The sequence below is a fragment of the Papio anubis genome, chromosome 12 (assembly GCF_008728515.1).
Source record: "Papio anubis isolate 15944 chromosome 12, Panubis1.0, whole genome shotgun sequence".
Taxonomy (NCBI): Eukaryota; Metazoa; Chordata; class Mammalia; order Primates; family Cercopithecidae; genus Papio; species Papio anubis.
Window position 1 is genome coordinate 75,554,613 of NC_044987.1, and position 21,176 is coordinate 75,575,788.

General features: G+C 32.0%; 1 protein-coding gene across 33 annotated transcripts in view; it reads right to left on the reverse strand.

Annotated features, from left to right (window-relative positions):
• The window catches only part of SOX6 (SRY-box transcription factor 6), a 766,932-nt gene that overhangs the window by 248,049 nt on the left and 497,707 nt on the right, over positions 1 to 21,176 (reverse strand). For all 33 annotated transcript variants that reach the window (XM_021926855.2, XM_021926880.2, XM_021926881.2 and 30 more), the window contains one exon: positions 16,458 to 16,547. In XM_021926855.2, coding sequence (XP_021782547.1) covers positions 16,458 to 16,547 — 90 coding nt within the window. The remainder of the gene's footprint in view (positions 1 to 16,457; positions 16,548 to 21,176) is intronic.

Consider the following 21,176-nt stretch of genomic DNA (forward strand, 5'->3'; position numbering starts at 1 on the left):
GAAGCTGAATAGGCTATTATTTACCAGGCCTAGATTATTCAAAAAATGTTTTAATTATCAATAAATTGAATATCATTTTTGGTTGAGCAAACGTTGGTGACACGAACTACGCTGTAAACTTGACATTTATGATTATACCAATTTCTGGGGCTTCCTCGCAGTATTATACATGTTTAATCATTTCCCATGAGATAATTTGTGATACAAGAGGTAATGACAGTTCCAGGTCCCTATTGGTGGCACATATCCAAATATTCTTGTTCCTTTTCCTACTGGAAAACTATTGACCAAGAATCTATCTCGTCAGTCACTTTACAACTACCCATCTCATCTTCACATCAATCCTGAAATGCATGGTTTTTTGTTTTTTGGTTTTTGGTTTTTGGGTTTTTTTTTTTTTTTTTTTTTTTTTTATTTTATTTATTGTTATTATACTTTAAGTTGTAGGGTACATGTGCATAACATGCAGGTTTGTTACATATGTATACTTGTGCCATGTTAGTCTGCTGCACCCATCAACTCGTCATTTACATCAGGTATAACTCCCAATGCAATCCCTCCCCCCTCCCCCCTCCCCATGATAGGCCCCGGTGTGTGATGTTCCCCTTCCTGAGTCCAAGTGATCTCGTTGTTCAGTTCCCACCTATGAGTGAGAACATGCGGTGTTTGGTTTTCTGTTAGGTTAGAAAGTTGAGAGTAAAATAGGTTAAATAAACAGATCGATTTATACCTATCAAAAATCAAACACACATGTGATCAACTCCACAGTTCATGTTTATTATGTCACAGTTGCAGATCCAGGGGAAGAAAGCAACTAACTTTTAAGCCAATAACTTCATTCAGGGTTTCATAGAATCTTTGAACTCTTAAATGTGACTAAGTTGCTTTGTAGTTATTACTGAGCAATTAACTTATTGTCAAAGTAATTATGTGCTAACCTAAGGCTGTAGTCCAGCAGTTCTCAAAATGTGGTTCTTAGATCCTGGGAGTCCCAGAAAACTATTCAAGGTGTCCCTGAAATAATTTTCATAGTTTTTATAGTAATGCTAAGGCATTATTTGCATGTTATAGTGATGACATTTGCATTGATTATGCAAATGAAATAGTGAGTAAAACTGCTGGTTTCTTAGCATGAATCAAAGGAACCAATCTTTGTAGTCATTGTATTCTTCACCATCACACACTTGTAATAAAACAAGTAAATACAAACAAAAAAATCTAATGTCACTTAAGAATGTTCCTTGATGAAACCAATAAAAATTATTTTTATTAAATGGTGACTTTTAAGTACATATACTTTTAATAGTCTGTGTGATGAAATGAGAAGCACTTCTCTTACACACATAAGTATAACAGTTGCTTCAAGGAAAACCACCACTTGTGCTTTTATTGGCACTGGAAGTTGAATTTTATCAAAGCTATTTTTATAGAGCAACACTTTCATTTGAAAGAACAACTAAGAAAATATTATTATTTGGATCTCAATATTTGGCAAGTGAGGCTTGTCATTTCAAGAAAAGTAATTGATAGTATTGGTTAAAATAATTCATTCAAGGGAAAATGACAGTTTTGGAAAACTTCTATCTGCCATCAAGAGCATGACAGTTTCCAAATACTTTTAAAGACTTTTCTGATGAGATTTGTGGTGATATTAATGAATGCAATTTTCTGATATTACATAATGAAATGTGTCAACATAAGGAAAAGAGTTACACACGATGTTACAAAGTCATGCATGGAGTAAAAGATTCATTGGAAGTTAAGGTTAAACAAATAGATTTTAACATAAAAGTATGAAAAGTTCATTGACAGGGTTTCAGATCCTCTACTGGACCTAACTTTTAAGAAACTGCCACTTGTAAAATTTGGCAAAGTATCAAAGAAGAATATTCACAATTACATGAAAAGATTGTAAAATATTCCTCTCTTTAACTCCATATCAAAATGAGTCAGATTGTCTTCATATATTTCAATCAAAAACTTACCAAAGTCGACTAAATGCAAAAACAGATACAAGAGTCCAACATCTATTAACCTATACATTAAAGAGATCTGAAAAATGTAAACCAATGTCACTCTTCTCACTAATTTGTTTTTGTTTAGCTATTTGGTTACAGCTATTTTTAGTAAAAATTTGTTTCATGTTACTATGTAGTGGTAACATGATAGCTCACTGTAGCCCTGAACCCCTGGGCTAAAATGATCCGCCTGCCTCAGCTTCTCCAGTAGCTAAGACTACAGGCACATGTCACCACATCCAGCTAACTTTTAAAATTTTTGTAGAGATGGGGTCTTGCTATATGCCCAGGCTGGTCTTGAACTCCTATCCTCAAGCATTCCTCTTGCTTTGGCTTCCCAAAGTGCTGGGATTACAGGTCTGAGCCACTGCACTTGGCCCTATGTACAAGGTTTAATATCATAACTTCTAAATGAATTAGTAAGTACTTTAAAAATTTCTCTTGTTTATTTTCTACAGAATAAATACAAACACAAACCAATCTTTTTGGGGTCCTCAATAAAAATGTAAGAGTGTAAATGTAAGAGTGTAAATGTAATGAGTGTAAAAAATGTAAGAGTATAAATTTAAGCACTTCAGTTCTAGTTATTCTATTAAATATTTTCAGTTTCAAGTACTAAAATATGATGTGTTCTTGCCTACTGTAGCATTTATTGATTCCCTACTTCATGCTACCCTATAAAGTACATATTTTCTCTCTAACACTCTCAATAAAATTCAGAAGCTAAGTAGGTAGTACCATCTATTTTCTTTTGTACAAATAAGAAAACTAATCCCTTTCACCTTTATTATTCAGTCTTTTTAAAAATAGTATTTTTTATTAAAAAAGCAATGCACAACACATCATTTTTAAAAGTCCTACAGTACAAATTACACAGCACAAAATTTAAAAATCAGCCTCACCGTATACCATTCATTTCCTACTGCACAGTCAATCTCTGTTAACAGTTTACTAAATACCCTTCCAGTAATTTTCTATGTATATATAATTTACTATACAAATTGATGCACAGAATACTCTCCTCAGTTTTTCTCTGATATTTTTAATAGTTCCAGAGATGTTAATCCTCATTAAACCAACCAATCATTCAGGTAATATAGAGATGCTGGGCTAAAAGTCTCTAAATCAGTGACCCCATTTCTCCCACCCCAATGCAGAGTAAATCAGACTTAGGTTTATGTCCTTAGAGGCATTTTCATTTAACACTCAACTTTTCTCATTTCTTTATTGAGATAAGAAAATGCTACAAAAATGGGACTAAATTTACTATCCAAAATGTTATGAAATCAGCTTTCTAAGTTATAGAAATTCCTTTAATTTACCTAAACACATTTCACTCTCAGATTCGTATTATTCTGACGTTACCCTGTCATCTCTCATTCCACTAAGAGTCATAATCCAATCTATAGGTGTGTATTAATGTATGGATGTACAGATGTAAATATAGATGTTAATGGCTGTTTTCGATTCTGGGTTTGTACATTAATACTGAAACAAAATTGTTTGTATTCAAATAATACTAGCTACTTTAATAGAGAAAGGTTCCCCCCTCAGCCTAAATCTAACACATATCATTTAAGCTCCAGTATGTTTTCACTAATTCCACACAGGGCGATTACAGATGTCCTGCTAGCCACCATTTCCTGGTAAGCAATCTGAATGGCTTCCAGGAAATTGCTAATGACCTTCATTTTACTTAAAATCTGGGCTTCAATTAGTAACAGTTTTTCTTCTCCATGTTAGCTATGTTTATTTTCATCATAGCAATCAGGAAGAAAAAAGTAAAATGTCTTGCATTTGTATTATATCAAAACATATTCTTTTTTCTTTCGATATGTCACCAAATAGACTAGTACATATTTAAAGTAATCATAATTGTGTAAGAATACTTTGGATCATTTTACTTTAAACCAATTTTGCCTCCTTTCCCTACTCTAGGCTGTAGCTATTGCTAAAATTAGCCTTTTAAAAATAAAATCAATAGAAATGTTTTATAATTGGTGACTATTTTCAAATATAAGAACATTTTACAATTGAAATTTTTGAAACCAGGTATGATTTTTAGTTTTATACTTTTAATTATAATAATTAACTACAAACAATAAGTTTCAGTTTCTTTTTCAGTGAATATAAAATATGATTATGTGGTCAAAGTAATAATAACAAAGAACATTTTTAGCCAGTATTACATTTATAATCAGAACCTGTTATTAAACTTCAGTGTTTTCTTTTATGTAAACATTTATTTCACTAATTAGATTCAACTAATTTTTTCCCCAACATATTGATTTCTTTTAATCCCAACAGTTAAGAATGATTCTAATGTATCATAATACTTTAGACCTTAATCATATAGTAGGAATTCTTGCCAGTAGCTTTTGTTTGAGTTTTAATTAAGAAGACCTTGTGTCTCTAACCCCAAGTGGGGAGAGGTTTTAATTGCTTTTATGTATATCACACAGACTTCAAAAGAAGTAAAAGATGTTGATAACAGAGAGTACAAAGGAGAGCTTTGAAATGTCTACATTCATGCAAAGTGGTATAATTAAAAAAAAAAAAAACTTTAGGTGCTGCTGTATTATAATGTATATACATATTTATAAAACTAGCTGCTGTATGCATTTGTTGTTAGCAAAAAGAGTCCATGGGTTCTACAATAATTACTCACTATTGATAACAAGACTATCAAGAGACTATGTAAAATGGACTAAACATACTATTTTGGGGGAATATTAAGTTTCCACCTTAGTAATTTACTATATGATTTAGAGCAGTGACTTTTCTTTTATGGATATTGAGATCCCAATATGAAAAGTAAGAAGTTGGATTACATAATATACAAAGCACCTCCAGCTCTAATTTTTGGAGATTCTGTGATTCTAGATATTACTCTGAAGTTGTACAATTACACAGATATATATAGAAAATACTGGCAAACATTATTTCATTAAAAGAGGAAAGTGAAAAACATCTGTTGTGTCAATCTTTTTTACAAGTCAGTCTCTAGATCAATATAGCATTCGTTTAACTGTTATGGAGATAACAATTTATATTTTTAAAAATCTATAAAATCTAAACATCGATAGTTACTGTTTTGATACTTTTTTCTAAAGAGACAATAAAAATCCCTAGGTATGTGAACTTTGCTATTAAAAATTTTATCAGAGTTGAAAAGTGGCAGATGATTAAACTCTAAGCATTTCTAGTTTTTTTTTAAGTTCCACCAGATAAAACAATTGCTGTAAATTTGTAAGTAGAAATTCAAGAAAAACTCATTTATAAGCAAATATGCAAAGTTTACAGCCACAGCTCTTGTAAAACCACTCTAGTCCTTCTGTGATTGCCTAAAACAGAAAACAGTAGTAATTATGAATTGCTATTCCAAAAAAAAAAAGTATTCTGTAGAAAAGGCAATGTATGGAATAAGCAATCAAAGCACTTACATATACTTCAGGCCCTTATGATAGAACTGAACAAACTAGGAGACAGAACTGGCCTTTAAGATAGTAACCTGTGTTGCAGAACACTAATTCTATGGGAATGCTGTTAGAGCCATCCTGACCCTTTGGTGATAACAGCACTGCTAAAGTTACCTCAAGAATAACCTACACTATTTGATCTTCAAAGATCTATCATGCAGTGAAAGAAACCATGACTTTTGTGTTCTTGTGCACTCCTCCAAAGAGTTATGCTTGCAATCAAAACTAAAAATGAAACCAGGCCCTCAGTGGCACTTAGTAGCAGTGTTGTAATAAATTTGCATTTTAATTCAGTATTTGCACCAAGCCCAATCATAATATGCTTGTACTATTTGATGTAATGCAGTTCCTAATTTTACTTCTTTTAGTAACAACCCTAATAAAGTAACAGGGAGCAATGCTTTCAGTCTTTAACTGTGAACTACAATGATAGTATTTAGGTTCTATAAGCAAACTTTTCAGACATATTAGTTGAGTAACTATAATAAGTAATTGGTTTTCAACAGTGCCTTTGAAAAACATTGGGAACCATTTGTAGAATTTCCCATGAAAAAGTATTTGTTTAGTCAATTTTTTTTTCTGTCAGAAAAGACTGTTACTTTTCTAAGCTACAGAAGAGTATACCTACAAGCATATCTACCTTGATCCCTAAATGTAAATTTTAAAATAATTAATCATAAATGACCAACGAAAGAAAACACTATTTTCCTTATTTGGTTCCTATCACATAATTGTGGGTGTTTTTTTTTCTCTCTCTCTCTTATCATCTGTGTGTGTGTCAAACACAAGCACAGTTTGTGCTAACTCAAACAACCAACATTACTGTTTCCCTGACACATTGTCCAGAGAGGCACCTTCACACTAAGGAGGAGATGCCAGACACATCACAGAGGAGCACGTGTGTAAAACAGGCAGACTGACTAAGATGATCTCAGCCATGAAGGTTAGACCCACTCATGGAGACAGAGAATGAATCCTCATACTCTAGACATCATGTAGTATGTCACCATTGCATTTAGAAATATCTCATAAATAACTATGGCATCTTCATTCCTTTAGCAAAACTCAAACAAACATAGATACAGATGGGTTATGGGCTCTACCAGTAGTTCTGTCTTACCTTGTATCCTTCCACCATATTTCTTCAACCCTCTCTCTCATTCAGGTACAGATCAAGATAAATACTACCACATGGAGAACTGTATTATCTATATCACTCCTGGTTTGCCATACTGCCTAATTTACATAGAAAAGGGTAAAAGTGGAGTTATTTTAGTTGTTTGTGGGTTATGGGTGGGAGGAACAGCCCATAATCTGTCTTTTTCTTGCTCCCACTGCAGAATTCGAAGGCTTTAAAGAATAACTACTTTGTATTGTATTAAACAGAGTATTCAGAGGCCAACATTCAAACCCTACCTTCACAACTTTCTGGGCGACCCTGAACAAGCTACCTAATTCTCTCAGTCTCATTTTACTCATATGTAAAATCAGTATAATAATATTTTCCACACTGGATTGTTAAAGGACTCAAATAAAATGTTAGATGTTTACTATGTAAACAATAAGACATCTTACAAAAGTTACTGACCAAATTATTTATTGACCGGAAACAGAACATATTTTGGAAGTCAGTCTTCTAATTAACAAAGTATAATAACTGTAGTATTAATTTGAAAGGAACCTTAGGAGATTATGAAGATAACATTCCATCAGCATGGGAATACCCTCTACAACATCTCTGCTTAAAATTTTCCAGAACCCAATTTTTATTTATTTTATTAATTCATCCTTTAATTCATTCCTTCATTCATTCATTCAACAAATATTTATTATTTCTGATTTTTTAATTTTTTTTTTTTTTTTTTGAGACAGGGTCTCACTGTGTTACCCAGACTGGAATGCAGTGGTGCAATCACAGTCTTAACCTCCTAGGGTCAAGCGATCTTCCTGCCTCGACCTTCTGAGTAGCTGGGACTAAAGGCGCACATCACCAGGCCCAACTAATTCAACAAATATTTATTGAACATCTGCTTATACCTGAGGCACTCTCTACTAATGCAGTCCAATCTTATCATTGTCAGACAGCTATAAGTTCTTAATTTCAGTTTTTTATTAAGAACAAGTTCCCTATTATCTTAACCCCCTAAAACAGCAGAAAACAAATATTATCCTCTTCTATTCAATAAAACTTCAAGTCAAATAATATGCATTAGGCCAAACTTCCCTAGGTCTTTAATTACTATTCATACTAAATGTTCAAGACTCTTTACTATTCTAGTCATTCTGATAAATACTAATGTGACAATAGATCTCTTAAAAATATGAGACCCAGGCTGGGTGCAGTGGCTCATGCCTGTAATTCCAGCACTTTGGGAGGCCGAGGCAGGCGGATCAGCTGAGGTCAGAAGTTCAAGTCCAGTCTCACCAAAATGGTGAAACCCTGTCTCTACTAAAAATACAAAAACTAGCCAGGTATGGTGGCACATGCCTGTAATCTCAGCTACTTAGGAGGCTAAGGCAGGAGAACCGCTTGAACCCGGGGGGCAGAGGTTGCAGTGAGGCGAGATTACACCAATGCACTCCTGCCTAGGTGACAGAACAAGACCCCATCTCAAAAAAAAAAAAAAAAAATGAGACCCCAACTGGGACACAACACTTCAGATGCAACCAGACCAAATCAAAGGTGTAACATTTTATTCTGTATTTCATTTAAAGTTTTAATAATAAAGTTATTTTGTAATAATTGTAATAAAGTTAACTTGGTTTGAATCCTGATTTGAGATGACTACTATTAAATTTATGACAATTATAGCATTCTATCCTCAGTACTGCTACTAGCAAGGAGGCTACATATGAAAAAATGGTAGGGAGTTGACGGATTTTCTATTTAAGAATATTAGGAATGGTGGTTAACAGGGGTAAGAGAGAGAGAGAAATAGGGAGATGTAGGTCAAAGGGTACAAAGTTGCAGTTATGTAGGATGAATAAGTCTATAGCTCTACTCTATAACATAAAAACTAAAGTTGATAATATTGTGCTGCATGCTGGAAATTTGCTACGAGAGTGTATTTTGGGTTCTCTTACCACACACACACAACAAGGTAACTATGTGAAGTGATACATACATTAATTTGCTTGACTAGTAATCATTTCACTATATGTATGTATATCAAAACTTCATGCTGTCCACCTTACATATAGATAATAAAAAAAGAATATTAGGCATGACTCAGGTACATACTCATAAAAAAATCCTATGATTTAGTGTTTCTCAGATTTTAGCAGTATTCCAACTCCTATCAAGGGGTTTTAGAAACATTGCTTTACATTAATTAGATATAAAATTTTATGAGAAACCACTGATTTTTAAAGTAAAATCTAAAAAGTAAAATAATAATTTGTTATTATGTAAAAACATTAAGCTCCCTGAGTTGAAGAATCATTGCCCTTATCCATTCTACAGCCCACACTTGACTCTCCTTCTAGCACCTACCCATCACATAGAATTTTCCAATGGCAGTGATAAAGGCTGAGTTCTCTCCCTTCCCCAGCTTCATTATACTCTATGACTCTAAAAGAATATGTGCAGTTAAGAATGATATATAAACACAGATCAGCTAGAAAATAATACAAATGTTGAATATTTAGAAAATAATGACAAAGTTCTAAAAGCACAAACTTATTGGATGAATAAAGCTATTTCTAGAAATATATTCATAGCCAAAAGTACCATTATCATTAAATAAAACTTTGTTACGTGAAGTATTCAAGTTAAAAGATATCAAAAAACAAAAGAAAAAGCATAAGAATAATAGGAAAGGAGAGACAATAAGGGTAAAAGCAAAATGAATTAATTGGCATATTGAAAAGCAGCAGAATTGACAAATCCAAAAACTGGATTATTGGGGGAGCAATAAATAGAAAAACCACTAGCAAGTAAAATTGAAAAAAAAGAGAAAACAAATATGTGAAATTAAAAATGGGATCTATAACAGCAAATAAATGGAAGAACTAAAAATAAGATATGTATATGAAGTCAACGAGATTTGAAAATCTCATGAGATATACAATTCTCTAAGAGTTTCTTCTCTTTAAAAATATTTAGGAAAAATATTTTATGGCAAAACTGACTTAAAAGAGAAGTAGAAAATGTTAAAAAAAAAAAATCTCCAAAGAAAATTCTAGGCCTAGATGTTTTATGAGAATATTTTTCAGAATTTCAAGGAATAAGTAGCTCATGTTATTTATTCAATATTTTACATAACCAAGAAAAAGAGGAAAAGTTTTTCAGTTCAACTATGAACACTGGTACTAAAAAATTAACAAAAGTAATATAAACATGGAAAACTCTAATCAATTTATAATTACAGTTGTAAAAATAACTATAACAACTATAATATGAGCAAATAAAATGATGCAGTACATATAAACAAGACTATACCATGACTAATCAGGGTTTATTTCAATGACAAATTTGAAAAACAAAACCTAATAAGATATTCCATGAAATAAAATGCAAGTTATCATAAAAGACCAAACTCCTAGTAGACTAGAAGGATATCTTTAAATGAATATTTTAAATCAATAGTCAATAGAATGCTTAATATGAAATATTAAAAACAACTCCATAAATTAAAAACTACACTGAAATATCTGCTATTACCTCTCTATTACTTAATATTATTCTTGGCATTCAAGGCAATGAACGTATGAAGGGTGGGTGGGAGTGGGTAGCAAAGAGACATATAACTATCAAAAAGGAAGAGAAAACATATCTACTGAAATATGACTACAGCTAAAAGTCAATACAGGGAAGTTACAAAATTAACTAGCAAAATTCAATAGCATCCCTAAATATAACAAAAGGAAAATAGAATCAAAAATATCTCATTCACAAGAGTAAGCAAAAATATTAAATATTATTAAGAAAACATCAAAGGAAATGTGCAGAACCTGTATTTTAAAGACAAAATATTATTGACAGACATAAAATAACTGAATAAATGACTTTGAATGGAGCAATTCGATAGTATAAAGATGTCAGTTCATCCTACCATTTCAAATAAATGTAATATAATCTTTTAAAAAATCACTTTGGAATTTTAATTAACAACTTGATAAAATAAATTAAAGATAAACTTTAAACAAGTATGGAAGCACCTTAAAGAAAAATTATGAGTGTAGTCTTGCAATACTTACTTTTGAAGGATACTAAAGTTACAGTGATTAATATAGCATAGTACTAATAAAAGTTTAGATGGAAAAATCAATGGAATAGAACCAAAATCTGATAAATAGTTCTAAATATGTAATCAGAGTGTAATAAAAGATGCTATTTCAAGCCAGAGGAGGTAAGATAGATTATTTAATAAACAGTACAGATATTTGGTTAACTGCTTGAGAATAAAATTAAGTTATATTTCTAGTTGACATTATTCATCAAAACATATTTAAGATGTATTATATAGTTAAGTGTTTAAAAATATAGCCAACAAATTGGATGAAAATATAGCAGAATATTGTTCAATTTCAGGATGAGGAAGCCTTTCTAAACAAACCCCCTATAGAAAAAAGCATTAAAAAAGGGATGGAAAAACTGACAACAAAACCAGAAAATAAAACAAATGACAAAATGCAACATATATCACAAATAAAGTTTAATACTATTAAAACATATATTAAGAGTTCTTAGAAAATATTGAGAACTGGACAAGTTTTTTAAAGGAAAAATGGGCAACCAACATAAATATGCAGTTCACAAAGGAAGAGATATTCAATTGCAAATAAAGGGAGATAAAGCACCTCATTCTCACTAATAGTCAAAAAACTCACTAAATCAACAACGATATGTTTTTCCCTTATAAAAATGGCAAGAAATTTTAAATTAATAATACTTGTTATTCAGGGCAAGAGAATAAAAACTTGCAGATACTACTGGTGACAGCACGAAATACTATACTCTTCCTGAAGGGTAACTGGCAATATGAATCAAAAGTCTTTTTAAAAAGAAGTAAGGAAAAGAAGTCAAATTGTCCCTGTTTGCAGATGACATGATTGTATATTTAGAAAACCCCATCAGCCCAAATCTCCTAAGCTGATAAGCAACCAGCAAAGTCTCAGGATACAAAATCAATGTGCAAAAATCACAAGCATTCGGTATACACCAGTAACAGAAAACAGAGCCAAATTATGAATGAACTCCCCATCTCACACACAGCTTCAAAGAGAATAAAATACCTAGGAATCCAACTACAAGGGATGCAAAGGACTCTTCAGGGAGAACTACAAACCACTGCTCAGTGAAATAAAAGAGGACATAAACAAATGGAAGAACATACCATGCTCATGGGTAGGAAGAATCAATATCAGAAATGCACATACTGCCCAAGGTAATTTATAGATTCAGTGCCATCCCCATCAATCATTTTCTTCACAAAATTGATAAAAACTGCTTTTAAAGTTCATATGGAACCAAAAGAGCCCTCATTGCCAAGACAATCGTAAGTCAAAAAAAAGCTGGAGGCATCACGCTTACCTGACTTCAAACTATACCACAAGGCTACAATAACCAAAAACAGCATGGTACTGGTACCTAAACAGAGATATAGACCAATGGAACAGAACAGAGCCCAGAAATAAATACCACACATCTATGGCCATCTGATCTCATAAACCTGACAGCAAGAAATGGGGAAAGGATTCCCTATTTAATAAATGGTGCTGGGAAAATTGGCTAGCCATAAGTAGAAAGTTGAAACTGGATCCTTTCCTTACTCCTATACAAAATTACAATTCAAGATGGATTAGAGACTTAAATGTTAGACCTAATATCATAAACACCCTAGAAGAAAACTTAGGTAATGTAATTATCTGTGACATAGGCATAGGCAAGGACTTCATGTCTAAAACAATCAAAAGTAGCAGCAACAAAAAGCCTGACAAATGGGATCTCATTAAACTAAAGAGAGCTTCTGCACAAAGCAAAAAGAAACTACCATCAGAGTGAATAGGCAACCTACAGAATGGGAGAAAATTTTGCAATCTACCATCTGACAAAGGCCATTATCCAGAACCTACAAAGAACTCAAACAAATTCTACAAGAAAAAAACAAAACAACCCCATCAAAAAGTGGGCAAAGGATATGAACAGACATTTCTCAAAAGAAGACATGCATACAGTCAACAGACACATGAAAAAAATGCTCATCACTGGCCATCAGGAGAAAATGCAAATCAAACCACAATGAGACACCATCTCACACCAGTTAGAATGGCAATCATAAAAAGTCAGGAAACAATAGGTGCTGGAGAGAGGATGTGGAGAAATAGGAACACTTTTACACTGTTGGTGGGATTGTAAACTAGTTCAACAATTGTGGAAAATGATATGGCGATTCCTGAATGATCTAGAACTAGAAATACCATATGACCCAGCTATCCCATTATTGGGTATACACCCAGTGATTATAAATCATGCTGCTATAAAGACATGCACACGCATGTTTACTGCAGCACCATTCACAATAGTAAAGACTTGGAATCAACCCAAATGTCCATCAGTGACAGACTGGATTAAGAAAATGTGGCACATATATACCATGGAATACTATGCAGCCATAAAAAGGATGAGTTTGTGTCCTTTTGTAGGGACATGGATGCAGCTGGAAACCATCATTTCTCAGCAACCATCACAAGAACAGAAAAACTCGAACACCACATGTTCTCACTCATAGGTGGGAATTGAACAAATGAGATGACACGGACATGTATGCAAACATCACACACCAGGGCCTATTATTGTGGGGAGCGGGAGAGGGAGGATGGCATTAAGTTACACCTGATGTAAATGACGAGTTGATGGGTGCTGATGAGTTGATCGGTACAGCACACCAACATGGCACATGTATACATAATAGGTAAATAAACCTGCATCGCTACAGGCACATGTACCCTAGAACTTAAAGTACTTAAAAAAAAAAAAAAAAAAAAAAGAACAAACTCTTTGAACCAGGAATTTCACTTTTAAGAATATAATCTAAATAACTACTAATAAGTTCATAAGTCTTAATAAAAATATTATCTGTTTTCAAGATAGGTGCTCTTTGTACCAACAAACAATAAAAACAAATGTTGAAGAAAAGGCCCAGTTACATTATGAAAACCTCACTTCATGCAATACTTTCTGCCAACAAAAATAATATTTTGGAAGATAACTCAATCTCAGGAAAATTCATAATATATCATTAAGTGGGGAAAATAGATTACAAAAACATTATAATGGGATGATTCTAATTTTATGGGGAAAAATTAACATAAGTATGCATAATTTAAAATGGAAAGAATACACAATAAGATACAGGTAGAATTAAAAGACAGTTTCACTACCTTTATGTTTTTTTCTATGTTTCTTACAAATAAATACATATGAATTTTGCAATCAGAAAAATATAAGAGCTACCAAAAATACATAATGCTCGAGATATAATATTAAATACTGATAACCCATGATTGTATGTATTCCTCAAAGACATAATTTAGGTCATTTTAAAATTTCAGGATAATGAGAAGTAATTTAGGTGGATAATAACTGGCCTGGTTTCCACCAGAATAAAAATGTATGTTGAGTTTTGGCAGTGGTTTATTCAAACTATTTAAATACTACTTTAACTGATTTTTTCATTTTTAAATTAATTTTTATTAGTACATTTTCTGTAGAAGATATTAGTATGTATGAAGAGATGATAATGTAGAATAAAGATAAATTTAATAAGAATCTTATATTTTATGCCCATAAGAAACTCAGAATAACACAAATGAAAGTTCATGTATCACAAAGAATCCAGAAAAAAAAGGTTAAAGATTTTGAAAAGGCTAATTTTTCACGTGATTCACTTTTGTGATTTATACATTTCAAGTATCCAAGACTAGTCCTTTTATAAAATTTTGAATTCAAAATTAGAATTAAATATAAAGAAAGATGGAAAGTGAGGGAGAAAATATACCCTGAAGTACAATAACTCCACGTTGAATTATAACATAACAAAATGTTAGTTTTCACATTCCTAACAGAAAGCAGGACCCTCATCATTCATGCTGGAAAAAGCTTGCCTTTGTACAAACCATTTCTGTTCTCACTGTTATAAAAAGGAATGACTTTGGAAAGGGAAGAAAACACAGAATGACGTGCAAAGTAGCAAACACCATGTTATTGCAGCTGGATAGAGAATATGTCACTAATGACTTTCTTTGTATCCATCAATAAGTTGAGTTTCTTTTTTTTCCAAAACAGCAAATGGCCTTTATGAGTACAAAACAGAAGTAGGAGAACTCAAAATAATATCCAGTTTCCACTGGTTGTGATACACAATTTTAGTTAATGCAATGATTTATTAATTATTTGCTGGGAAAAAAGATGACTTCCTTTTCTCTTCATTTGAGTTGAAAATGACATACCTGAAAACTAGGAAATTTTCTGTAGTAAATTCAAAATAACATTTACATTAGATAATTATTATCAAATTTTCATCTTAACTCAGATATTATCCACGACCAATAGGAAGATTCAACTAAAGTTGTTTGATAAATTCAGAAAACTAATGTAACTAAGCACCCAAATCGTTAGTGCCAATCACAGTGATGACTGTCCGTAAGGATTGACAGAGTTAATGAGTGATCAGGAATTTCATTCATAATGCAAATATATATACAGCACTTCTCCATAAATGAATTAGCAAGAGTTCCATTAGTAGGCAAAAAGTATAACTCTCGATTGATAAGGTAACTTACTATCTGAATGGATTGGGATAGTTCACTTCTTAACATGTCTAAAAATAATAACATCCATCACATATATTCAAAAGTAAAGATGTTTATTCTCATCTGAGTCAGAGACCATGAAATGCTAAACCTAATGAAATTTGAGCTTAATCAACATAGGATCCTTTGTATATATTAATAATAACCACCAAACTTAAACTCATGAGTACTTTCTTAAGTGCCAGGTATTGTTCTAAGAACTACACATGTATTAACTCTCTTAATTAGCCTATGAAGGAAGTACTTGTATTATCCTCATTTTAGAGATGAGGATTATAAAACATGAAAAACACCGGGCGTAGTGACTCACACCTGTAATCCCAGCAATTTGGGAGGCCAAGATAGGCAGATCACAAGGTCAAGAGATCGAGAACATCCTGGTCAGCCTGGTGAAACCCCTCTCTACTAAAAATACAAAAATTAAGTGGGCATGGTGGCACATGCCTGTAGTCCCAGCTACTCAGGGGCCTGAGGCAGGAGAATCACTTGAACCCGGGAGGCAGAGGTTGCAGTGAGCTGAGATTGTGCCACTGCACTCCAGCCTGGCAACAGAGTGAGTCTCTATCTCAAAAAAAAAAAAAAAAAAAAAAAAAGAAAAGAAAGAAAAGAAAAGAAAAAAAAGTTCAGTGGCTTGTCCAAAGTACTCATCCAGTGATAGAGCCAGGATTTGAACCAAGGTAAACAGGCTTCAGAATCCCCCAATAAACCATTATGTACAGCACATTCTAGAAACATTTTTAAAGGTGCTACAGGCAACTCATTTTGATTAGAAGAAATTCAAAATAATTTGGATTCATAAATTAAGCTATTATTATAATTTTAAGAGGAAAAACTAAGACTATCTTTAGCTTAATTTGCTCATCTTTTGACATAAGGTTTTTACACTTTTTTTGTGAAGTAAATTAATGAGGCAGCATATCCCATAAGTTATATGTTTATAGACTAATACAAAAAGGGGAGAAATTTTTCAGTTTGTAAACATTGCAAGGAATAAAAGCTCAGAAACATATAATACACTTACCCTCTCATGTACAATCAAATGTTAGATGTAAGATTTAGTGTTATGGTACAGAAGATCAGCAAATGCATTGTTACACAAAATAACATAACTGCATTGACATGTTCAATATATTTTATGTTGTACCTTTAATTTCCCCAAGAAGTTCACTGGTATTTAGTCTTTCCATTTTTTCCTTCCAATCTTTTGAAAGTAGTTTTTCCATGCAGGAGGAATCTATTAAAATACAAAAGTAAGTATTAAAAATATATATTTATTACAAATTTAGAAAGTCAGTTTATGGGGAAATTTTCATTTAAGAATGCACAAAGCTGTTTTTGTTGCTGTAGCTTGAACCCCAGGATATAGAAAATTACATTATTCTATAATATGTATTATAAAATACCACCATAAAGTTTATTTTCACCAGATAATTATTTAAACTATCATCTAGGAGAAAAAAGATAATGCTCAATAATCTATTTTAGTATTATAATTCTATTAATATTCAATTCACATTTGTCATTTCTTAGATTGATAGTATAGAAAAGAGAGCTCTTTCCTATGAGTTTAACATTAGATACTCCTTTTAATCCAGACAATTTTTTTTAAGTCCAAGCAAAATGTATGTGCTGTGCAAGAAACAATAACAGATATTCAGGAGAGAAGAGGCCAATCTGAAACCACTTAGTTCTTAAAAAAGAAATCTAACTTTTGTAAAATATCCAATGAGAGCAAAACAAGAAGAAAATGAAATTAAGATGTTCTCTGACCCCTAGTAATAAAAACTGCTAAAACTTTTCTCTTATGTAAAAACCAATACATATTTTTATTAAATAAATACCTATATAAATACCATTTATTATTTGCCCTACTGTATTTCTAAATAGCATACTAGAATACAGGGAGTAATTACACTTGTTTTTATCAAGATTCATAAAGATTACAGAAATCCAAACTTTAGAAGGTTCTGATAATTACCAAATTTTTCTCAATGAGTTATTTCTGCTCTCTATGCAAATGGATTTGCAACTGGCGCTACTGCTTACAACTATTTATTTGTATCTTTTAAGCCTCAAATCTTAACAAATAGGTCATGTTTCCAAAAGGGAATGCAGATTTAAATACTAAATCCTTAGTGCAAAGCATACTCCCATAAAACTTTAACATTCCAAGTGTCAAAATTCTGATAACTTCCTTTTAAAATTATATTTAAAACATTTACTCCAATTCTAAATGCCTTTTCTCTCTCATATCAGCACCTATCTCTTTAGTATTTTCCCCTTCTTTTTTTTTTTTTTTTTTTTTCCTCCAGCTTCTAAATCCTCCTTGAATTTTTCAGAATGACAGTAAGGTCAAGATGGATCTAAACGGCTTTAGAAGCTAGATAAGCTTCAGAAAAAGACAGTGAGCCCTGGGCTGAGATGAGAAGACCACTGCATGGTTAGAAAGTATTGGTGAAAAAACAATTAACATTTGTCTGTGACACGATCAATCAATCAAGGAAGGGATAGAATCCAGATCAGCGTGTTGTGAAAACGGCTGATGAAGAACAACCATCCGAACTGGCTATCACAGAGCTAAAGTTCTTTCTAAATAGAAGTCAGCTTGATTTTATTAATGAAAGCCCCTTGCCCATTCCCTTACTTCTTCCCTCCCCTTTTCCTTCCTTCCTACCTTCCTTCTTTCTTTAGTCCATTATTTCCTATTATTTTCTCAGTTTTCAACAAATGATCTACTACTGTGTTTCAAAATTGGATTCTGAGTGATGTTCCAATGGGGCCTACATGCATATGCATATATTCAGGTTGTATTTAATTGTTGAAGTAGCCTCTTACTATTTTTTATTCAAATTCAGAAACAAGATATATGTTTTGTTCTATACCTATTTTGTTTTTATGCTAAAGTCATACAAATGATAATACTAAGTTAAGAGTTAGGAAGCAATTCTTCAAATCCATGCCTGTCACAGATTACTTTTTCTCAAATCAGGTTTGAATTGCTGAGATTGATTGATATAACATTAGATTATGGATAAGAATAGTCAACAAAAAGTTTTTATTTTCATATCCTACCCAATTTTGTTTTATTACCCTTTCATACATTATATCAGTGCACTAAGCTAATAATTACTGATACAATTACAAAAGCATAACATTTTTAGCTAAAGTTTGAGTTGAAAGCATATATTATAGTAGTCAAAGATAAAAGCCCAATTTATTTGTAATAATAACAAATTCAGAGCAAGTCCATATACTAGGATTAAATGCATGTTAGGATGTAAACAGGCTAAAATATGTCTCTCATTTCTATAAATAGACCTGAAATCTTTTAGAGCTCCAATAAAAGAATGCTAAAACTTCATGGGAGAAAAAGAGAGCTATATGAACAACAGGAATACACATTTCAAATATAAATCAAATCATGTGGACACAGCTTTATATAAAAGCTACTCATTAATAAAATGGTTGGTAACTTCAAAGCGTTTCACATTCCTATCAGAAAATTAATCCCTACTGCAACGCTCAGTTAATCTAGCTTTATGAGTTCCCAATTCAGTAGAAGAAACTGAGGGAAAAAATAAAGCAGCCTTTGCATATCTACATTTTCATCCATGAAAATATTTAATAGCAATCACTGATTGCCTTTATCTATAGGACAATGAAAGTTACTACATACAAGCTTATCAATGTTTAATCTCAAGACTAGGAGATTCCCGGAAGACCTGTAAGAAAGTCTCTTGACAAATGACTGCATTCTACCCCATTATCTGACTGCCAAACCTCTACAGCATACCACAATTGGTGCTAAGCATTCTCTATGTAATAATGTAAAGCAAGTAGAATGAGAGAAAAAAAGCCAAACGAAGTGGATTGTTACTAAGCACTGTATAAGCAGAAGACACGATTGCTACCACCAAAAGGTTCCTGATTTGAAATGAGAAAATATTTAATAGATACAAAGTTACAAATAAAATTTATGTTTTCAGATTTCTATCTCAAAACAATATCCAGGTATGGGTACAACTTAAAAGTAAGGATCCATTCCCTTTGTGCCACATTTGTCAACTACATAAATGGGATACTAGTATTATAGAGGCAATTGATCAGATCAGACTTTGCCCTATTCTGATCTAGCATAAATGCAAAAATCAGAGTGGTAAAAATAAGTAAAGAAGGCCGGTTTGCATTACATGGAAAGAATAAGATAACATTGAGTGGCTTTAACACAGTAATCACGTAAGATTCCAAATGAAAAAAAAAAAAGACTGAACAGCCCCAAGACACTCTTGGATTATTTTATACACATAAATATATTTTACAAAATTAATTTGAAAACAATGAACTAATTAGTTACAATGCTGCCACCATCCTCAAAACAATTTAACAATATCCAGTAAATTTATTATCTGACTTTGACTCTTCCAAGTTTAATGTCTTTGAGTTGTCACCATCTGAAATCAGGAGAGAAAATATATGCTTTTTGGAAATGGGAATAAAGAATTACAACATTACGGCATGAAAAACGTCACCATAATATGTCCATATTTTTAAAAAACAAATGTAAGTCATGATGCTAAAGTAACATCATGCTAAAGTTGTATTGAAATAGAAAATGCCAAAATTAATTCCTCTTACTTCGAAATAATCTGTTTCCATTAACCAATATATATTCTGTGAAATGCAGGACTTTATCTTCTCTAATTTTTATAAATAATAATGATTAAAAGGGTACTATCAAAAATCAAGAGCTGGACTTCAGTTCTCACCTATAATTTAAGCAAGGATGTAAACGTTTTGATGTATTATAAATTATCACTTGCATTGTTTCTGGTTTTTTCTTTCTCTTTCCAAATTGAAACTTTTCTCTTTCAAGAAATTTGAGAGAAAAGGAAGATAGAATTCAGAACTATTTTGTTTTTAAAATATCATGCATAATAAATTACAAAGCAATGTTTCTGCTTCCTAAGTACTTAGGTTTCAGGCTAGGTAAGTCAAGTATGCTTTATCACAGCTGAGTAATGTTTTTGCTAATTAACTTAGTAATTAATTTTATGATGTAAGAAAAATTAAAAGAAAGAGTATGTGAGATATTGATTTCCTAATCTGTATGAAGACATTTGGGGAACAATTTGAATTACTTCTAGTTAGACAAATCTGCAGCAGTATTAACTCCTATACTATAAAAAATAAAGGTATTTCGGATAGATTAAAAATAAATAAATAAATTGTCATTAAAGTTAGAGCATGGGGAAGAGGAAGAGACAATGTGACAAATCTTTATTGCACTTTACAACAATCTACCTATAAGCAAACCCTTATTTTACTTTTACCTCTTGATATTTAAACTTAGAAATGCTAAAACACTAGAAACAACATAAAAAAATCTTCAAAATATTTTAGTGAGGAAAACAATTTTTGCTGGCTCTGTGTGCAGATTTTCTATTGCTTATTAACACTTCGAGAAAATGGTAAAGCAATTCCTTTTATTTTTACCATAGGAATCATAAATTTCAAATGTAATAAATTTTTCTCTTTATCCAAGAACAATGATAACTTATCAAAAGTATCCATGACCTTGGTTTACAATTAAATCCAGCAAAATATATTTATATCCCTACTGATTATCCTTCCCACATTTTTCATTAGGAAACACAGAGTTGCACATGCCAGTTACTGTACATTTTTCCACAGTGGCAAGTGCTCTACAATACAGTGGGATAAAATTGGAACTTGGAGAGCTTGAAGAGCACTCTTAAATTTTAATTAAAACCCTCCAAGCTCACTAAAAATAATTAGACACTAAAATGTGCCAGTTTTATTTTGAAGTCACTATAACGTACAAAGCACACTCCCTGACGACTGC